This window comes from Hoplias malabaricus, chromosome 15, assembly GCF_029633855.1.
Source record: "Hoplias malabaricus isolate fHopMal1 chromosome 15, fHopMal1.hap1, whole genome shotgun sequence".
Lineage (NCBI taxonomy): Eukaryota > Metazoa > Chordata > Actinopteri > Characiformes > Erythrinidae > Hoplias > Hoplias malabaricus.
Genome location: NC_089814.1, coordinates 16,395,796 through 16,407,581, shown reverse-complemented (window position 1 = coordinate 16,407,581; position 11,786 = coordinate 16,395,796). Strand labels below are relative to the sequence as shown.

The following is an 11,786-nucleotide window of genomic DNA, read 5'->3' as shown; positions in this document are numbered from 1 at the left end:
GTCCGCAACGTGCCCTGAGGTCTCCGTGTGTTTCCCCACTGCCTTACACCCTCCATCTTGTTATTGAATGACCGGATTTTTGCCGTCCACACTTTTACTTTCTTTCACGAAGCCGCCTACGTCTCATACACCTGTTACTATGGAGATACGTGGAGCTACGGCGTTCTGACTTGCACTTTCAGGATGCTACCGAACGTATATAAACCTGTTGTTCACAACTTCCTCTGATGTTAGGCAGTTCCTTACAGATGTATGAACGATTCGCATTGGCAATGAAACTGTGTGTTAGTAGAGATAAATACATGTATAATATCTGTTTCAAACTGCGGTGTCCTGAAGTGTTGACTGAGCCACAAAGACAATTGTGTATCATAAAACATTTGCAAAGGAGTGCAATGTATTTGCAAGGGAACGCAATTGTGTTTGCGAGGGAACGCAAAACTATTTGCGAGGAAACGCAAAATCAATCTTTTTTTAATTTTCCCCCAGTCCTTTTAGGGGCTCCGTAATTTTTCAGTCCAAGATCAAAGTAAAATTCAATGAGCTGCTCCATAGTTCACCTGACACGCGCAGCAAGCACATAATCAACAGCAAGAACAGTACTACGGAGCCCACAACGTATTTGCGAGGGAACACAAAACTATTTGCGAGGGAACGCAGTATCTTTGCGAAGGAACTCAAAAGTCTTTTTTTCCCCCAGTCCCTTTAGGGGCTCCGTACATATCCCACTAATAAAATGGGCGGAGAAAAAAAACACCCTGAACTATACAGGCGCTGGTCATAAAATTAGAATATCATGAATAAGCTGATTTATTTCAGTAATTCCATTCAAAATGTGAAACTTGTATATTATACTCATTCATTACACACAGACTGATATATTTCAAGTGTTTATTTCTTTTAATTTGATGATTATAACTGACAACTAATGAAAACTCCAAATTCAGTATCTCAGAAAATTAGAATATTACTTAAGACCAATAAAAAAAAAAGGATTTTTAGAAATGCTGGCCAAATGAAAAGTATGAACATGAAAAGTATGAGCATGTACAGCACTCAATGCTTAGTTGGGGCTCCTTTTGCCTGAAATACTGCAGCAATGAGGCGTGGCATGGAGTCGATCGGTCTGTGGCACTGCTCAGGTGTTATGAGAACACAGGTTGCTCTGATAGTGGCCTTCAGCTCTTTGTTGGGTCTGGTGTATTGCATCTTCCTCTTCACAATAAGTTAACAATAATAGTTACGGTCAGGCAAGTTTGCTGGCCAATTAAAACAGGGATTTCATGGTCCTTAAACGAGGTATGATTGCTTTAGCACTGTGTGCAGGTGTATGGAGCTATATTAGGGTAAAAAAATCTGAAAATGAAAGTTCCAATTTTGAGATTTAAATTTGAAAAATACGTTTTCAAAATTAAAATAAATGTAGGATTTTTTTTTTTCAGTTTAAATAGAATTTTGATTCAATTATTATATATATTTTAAATACATTTTCAATTTTCACTTTCCTATATATTTTGATATTTGAAGTTATTTTTCAATTGCAGATTTTGTTTTCAGATTCAAATCTTAATTTTTTTTAGTTACATATCTTTTTTTTTGGTCAGAGATCTTATTTACACTTTCAGATTCTTTTTTCAGTTTCAAATCCCTTTTTTTAATTATTTTAAATGTTTTTTTTTTCCAGTTTCAGATTCTGACCCTTTTCTCGCATGGAAGGTGGGACATCAGCGGAAAGGGGCGTGGTATAACGACTGACGACATAGCAATGAAGGCGGAGGAGCTTCCTCAGTTTTGACAATGAGAACTATCGCTGAACACTCACGTTATATGCAATATTCAGTGTAAAACATTGACTTTAGTGACAGATTTTTTTTTCAAATGAACAAAACTTTTGACACTAATATAGATCCATACAGGTGCCAAGTCCTGTTGGAAAATAAAATCGGAATCTCCATAAAGCTGGTCAGCAGCAGGAAGCATGAAGTGCTCTAAAACTTCCTGGTAGACGGCTGCATTGACCTTGGACCTCAGAAAACACAGTGGACCAACACCAGCAGATGACATAGCACCCCAAACCATCATTGAGTGTTGAAACTTTACACTGGATCTCAAGCAACATGGATTCTGATGAAGTCTCTTATTCAAGAGTGGCTTGACACAAGGAATGCGACAGCTGAAACCCATGTCTTGTATACGTCTGTGCGTGGTGGTTCTTGAAGCATTAAATCCAGCTGCAGTCCAGTCTTTGAGAATCTCCCCCACATTTTTGAGTGGGTTTTGTTTCACAGTCCTCTCCAGGGTGCAGTTATCCCTATTGCTTATACAATTTTCTACCACATCTTTTCCTTCCCTTCGCCTCTCTATTAATGTGTTTGGACACAGAGCTCTGTGAACAGCCAGCTTCTTTAGCAATGACCTTCTGTGTCTTGTCCTGCTTGTGTAAGGTGTCAATGGTCGTCTTTTGGAAAAGTGTCAAGTCAGCAGTGTTCCCCATTAGTCATTGTCAGTTATAATCATCAAATTAAAAGAAGTAAACATGAAATATATAAGTCTGTGTGTAATGAATGAGTATAATATACAAGTTTCACTTTTTGAATGGAATTACTGAAATAAATTAATTTTCCATGACCTAATTTTATGACCTTATGTTCTGTCGTGTGGATTGTGAACCTACACCTCATCTTTTTCCCAGCTGTAATCTTTAGTCAGACCCATCTCATTTTTGCAAAAAAAACAAAAAGCAATTATACAGTTGATTATAACTTATCCAGTGTAAACACCCTCCTGTGGTGTTGTTGATATGCAAATATTCACTCACATATCAAAATAATTGAATTCAGATGTTCCAATCACTTTCATGGCCACATGTATAAAACCAAGCACCTAGGCACACAGACTGCTTCTACAAACATTTGTGATGTTGTGATCGTTCTCACAATCTCAGTGAAGTCCTGAGTTGTTTTGTAACAGGGCGCCACTGTGTAACAAGCCCAGTTGTGAAATCGCCTTGCTACTAAATATTCCAGTCAACTCTCAGTGGTATTATAACCAAGTGGAAGCTATTGGGAATGACAGCAAATCAGCAACATAGTGATAGCCCATGTACTCAGAAGTGTGGCTTTCAGATTAGAACAGATAGGACAGTGGCAAAGCAGGTGCATCCAAACCTTATATTACCAAGCACAATGCAAAGCATGCTGCCACTGGACTCTAGAGCAGTGGAGATGTTTTCTTTGGAGTGACAATTCACGTTTCTCCATCTGGCAATACGATGGAAGAGTATGGGTTTGGAGAATTGTACATTTCTGACTTCAAGAGTAAAGTTTGCTGGAGGGGAATGATAGTGTGGAGCTGTTTTTCAAACGATGAATCGGACCCTTAGTTCCAGTGAAAAGAACACAATGCTTCAGCATACCAAGAGATTTTGGACAATTTCTTGATGCTGTTTGAGACGTCCCATCTGTCCGAACATGACTGTGTACCAGTGCATAAAGCAAGTCCCATAAAAACATGGATGGGTGAGTTTGGTGTGGAAGAACTTGACTGGCCTGCACAGACTCCACACCTCAACCTGAGAGAACACTTTTGGGATGAAATGGAGCTGAGACTGTGAACCAGGCCTCTGTGATCTCGTCCTACATCAGCGTCTGACCTCACAAATATGCTACTTGGAAGAATGGTCAAAACTCCCTTAAACACACTCCTAAACTTCATGGAGTGTCTTCTGGGAAGAGTCCAAGCTGTTACAGCTACAAAGAGTGGGCGGACGTCATATTAAAATATATTAATTAAGAATGGGATGTCCCTTAAGTTTTTTGTGCAAAGTAGTGTACTTTTTTCATATACTGTCTCAGATGCGGAGAACATTGTAATCATGATGATCTGAAAGTGAAAATTCAGTATACATAAATGCAAATCTCCACAAAAACCAAAATCATTTATTTATTATTAATCATTTATTCATGTTTACTTGACTGGGCCTCTCCAATTAAGCCTTTTAGATTGAGTTTTAACATGCAAATGTTAATTAACATGATATATCCAGGATTACAATTATTCCCTTTTTATAATATTCTGAATGCATTTCTTTTTTTGTCTCTTGCTGCCTACTGTGTTACATGAGTGAGCCAGTCTAGATCTAAATCCAACTGAACACCTGTGGAGAGATCTTAAAATTGCTGTTGAGAGAAGGCACTCTGAAATATGAAAGACCTGGAGCAGTTTGCAAACAAGTGGTCCAAAATTCCAGTTGAGATTTGTAAGAAGCTTGCTGATGGTTACAGGAAGTGATGGTTTCAGTTTTTTCCAGAGTGTGTGCAATCAAAAATTAAGTTGAGGGTGCCAATAATTTTGTCCGGCCCGTTTTTGGAATTTTGTGTGAAAGCATATAAATTTTGGCCTTTTGGCGTTGTTCCAATACCCACAAAGGAAATAAATGTGTATAACAAAACGTGTAATTGCAGTAATTCATGAAAAAAAGTTTAAGATGAAACAGAGGAAAGGGGGATATTTGTCAAATTAAAATATGGTAAATTAAATAAAAACAACATCAAAAAGCTAATTGTGAAGAACCACATTTGGAAATGCAGGATAAAAGAACCTTAAGTCTTATTGATTAGAACATTTTATTGTTCCAAAGCAGCAGCCAATGGATTGATTCATAAACTACACATACAGTCCAGTGCAATGCAAATTTATGCATTTGTACATGTTTCTCTCTTGTGCATTTCTAATATGGTCATAATTATACCTCTACATGGAAAAGGTGTCAGAGTGTGTTTTTATGTACTTGCTTACAAAAGTATGTGAATATATGCATTTTACTTCTACCCCCAAAGCCTTGAATTTAGCTTCCCTTTTGGTTTTTTCAAAACACTTGCTAAAATCGACAACAGGAAATAGTTTAATATACAAACCTCATCAAATTAAAAAGACACTTCAAACCAGGGGGCTTATACATTTGATTACATAAAAATGGTCCGTTACAATATGATAGGAAACCTTAAAATCTATTTTTCATCATTAATGAAAACAGTACATTATTCTAAAACGCAGTAAATCATAAAGATCCAGAATTTACATGTAATCCGAGATTCACACTGAAAGGTGAAGTGCTGATAGCACCAGATGGTCTACAATTAATCAGAATGATGCAGCATGAGCCTGTTACCAGCTTTTAATTCAAATATTACAAAAATGGATAAGAGAAAAGCTAAGAGACAGGAAATCAGTAAGGCTATATGTTGCAAAATATTTAAATAAAGCTTCACTTACGTACAGACCTAATTTGGGAGTGTATGACTTGTATTAAATATCTCACTAAAACTGTCAATTTAGTATCGGCATGAAAGCCAAAATCATAACTCCTACTCAGACGTATCAAGTAATGACCCATTGTATATTTGGAATTTGCAACACTGCAATAGCCCACTCCCGATTACATCCCTGGATGCAGCTGGTGCTTGTTTTAAAATGGGACATTATTTGGGATATAAACCCAAACTCAGGAATGATCCATTACAAATTATACTGGTCCTGCTAATTATATGTTGTTTCTTGTGGACCTACACATGGTGGATTTCAGGTTCCATCACACAGCAGCTTAGAACAGCTTAACCATGCTTTCCCTGGACTTGCCAACACCAACCCATTTTACTGGAAGACAAAAAAATAAATAAATAAAATAAAACACTTCAGTGTAGAAGCTGGGTATTCAAAATACAATTAAATTTGGAAAACAAGAATGAAAGAGTGTTCTAATGCCATCTCTGCTGATCTTTGTACGTTAACATTGAATATTTCATGAAGAATTTACAGTTGACTTACCTGGAACCTGTAGGAAGTTCTCAATGAACTGAATGTAGGCCTGAGCCTGAACTGGCAGTTCATCAAAACTGCGTGCTCCCTCTGTGCTGCAGCCCCACCCAGGTAACGTCTCATAGGTCACAGAAACCTTTGTCAGGACATCCATGTTAGCTGTCAATGAAACAATTGCATTATAATGCTGTGCACAGAGGGGCAAAGAAATAAAACAGCCATGGTTAATTTTTCACTATACAAGTGGCGACTACTGACCAGGAAAACTGGGCAAGGGCTTGCCACTAACAGTATAGGCCACGCCCACTTTAATTTCAGGCAATGTGTCAAGAATGTCCAGCTTGGTCAGCGCAATACTGAAGAGGGAAGATCCAAGCACATGTAATTAGTACAGTCCTGGCTTATTTAAATATTAAGCAAATTGTAAAAATTAAATAAAATTTTGAAAGTGATAATAGTAAGGCAAATATTAAAATAAGATATTTACGCTGTAAAACCGTTGACCATGTGGGCATAACGAACCAAAACCAGGTCCAGCCACCCACAGCGCCGCCGCCTGCCTGTTGTTACGCCAAACTCTCTTCCTCTAGACTGCAGCAGATTACCAATGTCCTAAATAACAAAGACAGAAAAAAATGCTTATCAAAAAATTAAAATAATTCATTTACATGTCAGGGACATCTAATTTCATGTAGATTTCTCAATACAATTCAAAATACACAGTAGATAGAACAGCCACTTCTACATCACTAATTCATGATGATTACTTTCAACATTTTCCATATATTCACAGTATGTTCTAGATTAAAGCCTTTGTTGATGAGCAGTGTTGAAATGTCTAGATTTTTTTTTTTGTCATTTTGGAGGAGAAGATGGGAGAGAATACAATGCAACAAGTCCCAAAGTATACAGGTTACTAAGACCAGGAGAATCTTCTAGTTGCAAACTCACATTGTCCTGCTCTGTAGGAAATGCACCAACACCAACTCTGGTGGTGTATGCTTTCACCACACCATACACACGTCCAACATGGGAAGGGGGCACCCCAAGGCCTGTGCACACACCTCCAACTGTGCAATTTGATGATGTCACAAATGGATACGTTCCTGAGGAAAGCACACACTTTCATTGTTAAATCAAACATATGAAAAATATACAATGCAAAAGAAGCTCTAAGTTTTATATGTCAAACATTACATTAATTATTATTTAAAATACAAAGAGTCTCTTTCATGCCAGACTATAATCCTTACCAAAGTCAATATCCAGGAGGGCTGCATTAGCCCCTTCCACCAGAATCTTTTTGCTAGGTCCAGTTAGGGCTTTGTGCATAAAGTAAACTCCATCAGTGACTAAAGGACGCAACCTCTCAGCATAAACCTAAGGGTGGAGGGAAAAAAAAAAATCTCTATATATATATTGCTACTACAATATGTGGAGTTAGAAATTACCAGTGAATGTGATGTGCATGAGTGTAATATAGTTCATCTCATCTTTCATTACCTTTAGTTGCTCTAGCTCACCATCAACATCAATGTTAAGGTTGGGGTACATGGTCTGAAAATGGCTGGCCAGTACACGGAATCTACAGACACATGTTTATGATGTTTTGAAGGTCTACGATGACAGTGGACTGACGTACTTGTACTACAACTATATAAGCTTACAAATAAAATACAGACATACTCACTTTTCTTCAAAAATTGAGAAGTCAGAGACCAAATCACACACTCTCAGTCCATTGCGTGCTGCCTTAGAGGAATATGCTGGGCCAATGCCCTTTTTTGTGGTCCCCAAACTGCAAAACAAAGATAAAAATGAAACAACTGTGAACAAAGGTAGTCAAGAGAAATAGACATTTCACTAGTGAAATTTTAAATGTAAAAATAAATAAAAACAGAAGAAAGAAAATAGAAACCCACTTTTTCCCAGCCTGTTGTTGTCTCTGTTGCTCCTGTATCCCATCAACAGCCTGGTGGAAGTTAAACACTAGAAAATTACAAGACATTAGATGATGAACTGGTTATAACTTAAACCAGTATAGAACTTTGACTGAAAGAAGTTTAACCAAAATCAAAATGAAATTAAATAGAGATAAATCATACCAATATGAGCACGGTCAGAAATTTTCAGTCTCTCATCCCAGCCCTCTAGTCCTATATTTTGAGTGAGAGAGAGAGAGAGAGAGAGAGAGAGAGAGAGAGAGAGAGAGAGAGAGAGAGAGAGAGAGATCGAGATTCAAACAAAATAAGGAGAAATGCACAAAGTTGTCATCATAAACAAAATAAAACCAGAAAGACACAATTTCACTGTAATACTACAGCACAAATCACAGGCAGTTTAAGTACATGATGGACCTCAGGTGTTATATGATGTATCACACAAATTCGCAAACAGAGCAAAGCAACTTCCGGTAGTAATAGGAAAGTTTTGGGCACAATAGCTGCCAGTGTAGTGTTATGAACATGTATCCTACTCATTATTTTACTACCATTAAACAATTTATTAATAACAGGCCAAATAATTGTAAGAAGGATTACGGGTGAATTGTTTATTTTTTTGCCACCGTGTCACCCATTTTCTCTTATGAAGGACTACAAGCTAAACCAAGTTAAACGATGGACATATTTGGTTAGTGGGCTTTTCTTAGAACTTTAGTGACAGCACTGACTCAAGCAGCACCTCTGTGTATGACTGACACTAAATTATTTGCACACAAACTTCATTCTGACAATCATCAGAAACTACATATTACAGATGAGTTGTTTATTGTGACGGCAATACCTAAATTGAGAAGCTACTGCCATCTTTTATTTAAACCAAGATGTCTTATCCAGGGCAAATACATAACTAACATTGCAGACATTTTCTGGTAAAATTACATTAGCCCAATTCCCCACATAAAACATATCCCAAAGTGTATGAAGTTATTTCATGGTCATTACTTTATAACTTGGCAAAAAGTTCCCCCCCAGACCTGGAACAAACTACAATGCCTACTATTGACAGAAAACAGATTATTTGACATCGACCTATTGGATGAAACTAAGTGAAGGTTAGTGCTTACTCCAGTTCTCAAATCAGTGTGCACATTTACCAGAAGCCTGTCCGGAAAAAAGTTAAACAAGGGCCAACCAGCCTTTTGGCACAGCTATGCCCCATACATGCCCTTGGGGTTCATCCACTGCGAGATTGCGCAGAAAACACAAATCAAAATTTAAGCTGACGAATGAAAAACAGTGGCATGTCTGTTCGTGCATAGCGAGAGAACGAAAAAAAAAAAAAGTGAACACAGAAAGGGAGAAAAGAAAATGGTACGCTAACTGAGAAAGAACACAAATGAGACAGAAACTGATGAGAAGACAGGAGAATAAAGAGGGAGGGAGAGAGTGAAAGAAAGAAACAGTAAGAAAAGTAATAACAGAAAAAGTCTAAGAGATATTGAGGCATGGACAGAAAGAGAGAGAGAGAGAGAGATGTTATTTTCAATTTACATTTTTTTTTTAAACAAAGTGCACATGCCAGTGCATTCCCAGTGGCTTACCATTGCCTTTCTGTAGATTCTTCTCAGCCTCCTCAAACAGTCCAGGGAGATGAATCACAACTCCATTCCCTGGTTCAGAAAGGAGGGATGTATTAATATGGGGATTGTGGGCCAATGTATAAATGCTTTTATAGAATTCGTAATTTGGGTTCCCCTGCCTGTGGATAAATACATTTTTTAACAAATTTTAAAAAAAGCAGTAAATCTAATAAATATTTCCAGAGTTATGTAAACAAAATAGGTCACCATATAGTACAGAATTTAGCAACTGTCTGCTTATAAGTTCCCAATAAAATCATGCAAACCTAGCAAGGACACAGGCAGAACAAGCTGTAAAATAATATCCACCATTGTTGTGTCTGAGAGAAAGTGCTAGAATAGTGCAATTAAATATCAAGAATGCTGTAAAAAATATTGATGATGTACTTAGAAATGACTTCAAATGTGAATCCATATTCTAGATTTTGAAACATCTGGTCATATACACAGATGAAAAAAAAATAAATAAATAAAAAAATAAAAAACCCACACAACTAGATAGGTGTACCACCACAGTAAAGTTGGTTTGAAGTAGGTGATTCAGATTTCTGTTGGCTATAACTCTATACTGCAAGCCACGGACAGCCAAAATAAGAACTGACATTTTTCACAAATCGGCCTGATTAGTTTCAATCTGGTTTCATTGATCTGAATGCTCTACTGTTAAAGTTATCAGCTACAGAAAATGAAACGCTGGTGTGTTATCATTAACGGATTACGGCGTGGACAATGACGTCATAATTCACAAATCAAGAAAAGCAAAGTGCACCTGTGTTTACGCACGTATCAGTACGTGACCGCAGTACAGAGTTATAACCGACAGAAATCTGATTCACCAACTGCAAGCCAACTTTACTGTGATTAAAGACCTCTAAATACCTCAGATAAAACTAAGGAGAAAATAAGCCTTTATTAGAAACCCTCAGCTACACAGGGGAAACCGCTGAATAGAAGTGAAGCTGTGATTAAGTTTATCGTCATGTTGTAAATGAAAAATGTCTTTTCTCCGCTCTCAGCTCTGTAGTGGAGGAGTGGGGTGGGTGAGTGAGAGTGGGTCGGTCGAGGGCTTATACAGCGAGTCTGTTATTTGAAATTTCCGATTAAAAGCTTCAGCGGGGGAGCTCCAGGGGGCGGCAGTGTGTCTAAAACAGTAAAAGGAGAAGGTCAAACTCAACATACCGATAAAGGATGTGGCCTTTTTATTGAGCACTCCGCTTGGCAAGAGGTGGAAGTCGTACTCTACTGAGTCCACCACCACTGTGTGTCCGGCGTTATTTCCTCCCTGGGTGGGGGGGGGTTAGAAAGAGAGAAACATGCTTAACCGCGTGGCGGGTGGAGCCAACCCCAGCTAAACCAGCCGCACGACAAAGCACTTCAGGGCAAGAACAAGCAGAACGACTATTATAGATTCAGCCACGTACGAAACCTAACAGACAATTTCACACGTTGCGTTAGTGCTGCAACACGATCGGCTACTGACATAAAAAACAGTCCTGCGGAGAGAAGAGGAAGTTAACGTTAAGTTCAGCCTACGGCCTGAATCCTGCAGTCAGTCTGCTGACGGTCCTGAGGCCCGCACTCAACAGGCTCTGCTTTTAAACACACAGGAGTTACTTTAAGAACATGTATACGTTCATTATCTAACTATTATCTAATTATACACTGTATGAAGTAACGTTATAAAAAGCTGAACATAGTGGTAAATACACCTGTGCACTAGTTACTAGTACACAGGTCGTGTTTCTGTAAATCTGTCGAGTTAAAACTGTAAACTAAAACAACCACAGGCCGAGATATTGTAAACGGCGTGTGTGAAGTTACGTAAAAGCTTTGTACCTGGCATCTACACACGATGTCGGCGTCCATGGCGAGTAGGTCGACCACCTTGCCCTTTCCCTCGTCCCCCCACTGAGCCCCTAGGACCACGGTCACTTTGTTGTGTGGTTCCCGGGTGCTTCGCAGAGCCGAAGCGACCTCCACCGCTCCGCTCTCCCGGGAGCGTTTCAGCGCCGGCTCCCCGTTCAGTCCCACCGTCTGTGTTCCATTCGACATCGCGCTGTTCTCTGCCGCCATGCCCGCTCCTTCTACAACACCACACACAGAACTCGCCATAATAAAAGCTCCCGCAGACCTGGAGCAAACTGATTTGTTTTGACACGAATCAGAGAATCGACTCCTCCATACTGGAGGGTCTCATCTAGCGATGTTGTGCATGGCATTAGTGCTGCTTTTCTGGCTGAACCAACGCTCCTGCAAAACTTTCCTGCATCTCGAACTCGACAAGGTTGGCTCCAGTTTGCTGCCGTAGATCCCAGGGCTTTGTCTGTGTGTGGGCATAGCCAATTTGACCATCCTTTGAAAAAAATGAATGTTATAGATATATTAT

At 38.8% G+C, this 11,786-nt stretch overlaps 1 protein-coding gene across 1 annotated transcript; it reads right to left on the bottom strand.

Annotated features, from left to right (window-relative positions):
- Positions 1-4,612: 4,612 nt before the first annotated feature.
- On the bottom strand, positions 4,613-11,473 carry adssl (adenylosuccinate synthase, like). Its single transcript, XM_066646006.1, has 13 exons — positions 11,237-11,473; positions 10,580-10,682; positions 9,362-9,430; positions 7,923-7,973; positions 7,740-7,806; positions 7,508-7,615; positions 7,321-7,402; positions 7,071-7,197; positions 6,769-6,923; positions 6,305-6,429; positions 6,076-6,173; positions 5,827-5,976; positions 4,613-5,655 (listed from the first exon to the last, which is right to left on the bottom strand). Exons 1-13 carry the CDS (start codon positions 11,471-11,473, stop codon positions 5,603-5,605), a joined length of 1,425 nt encoding a protein of 474 aa, XP_066502103.1. The 3' UTR covers positions 4,613-5,602.
- Between the last annotated feature and the right edge of the window lie 313 nt (positions 11,474-11,786).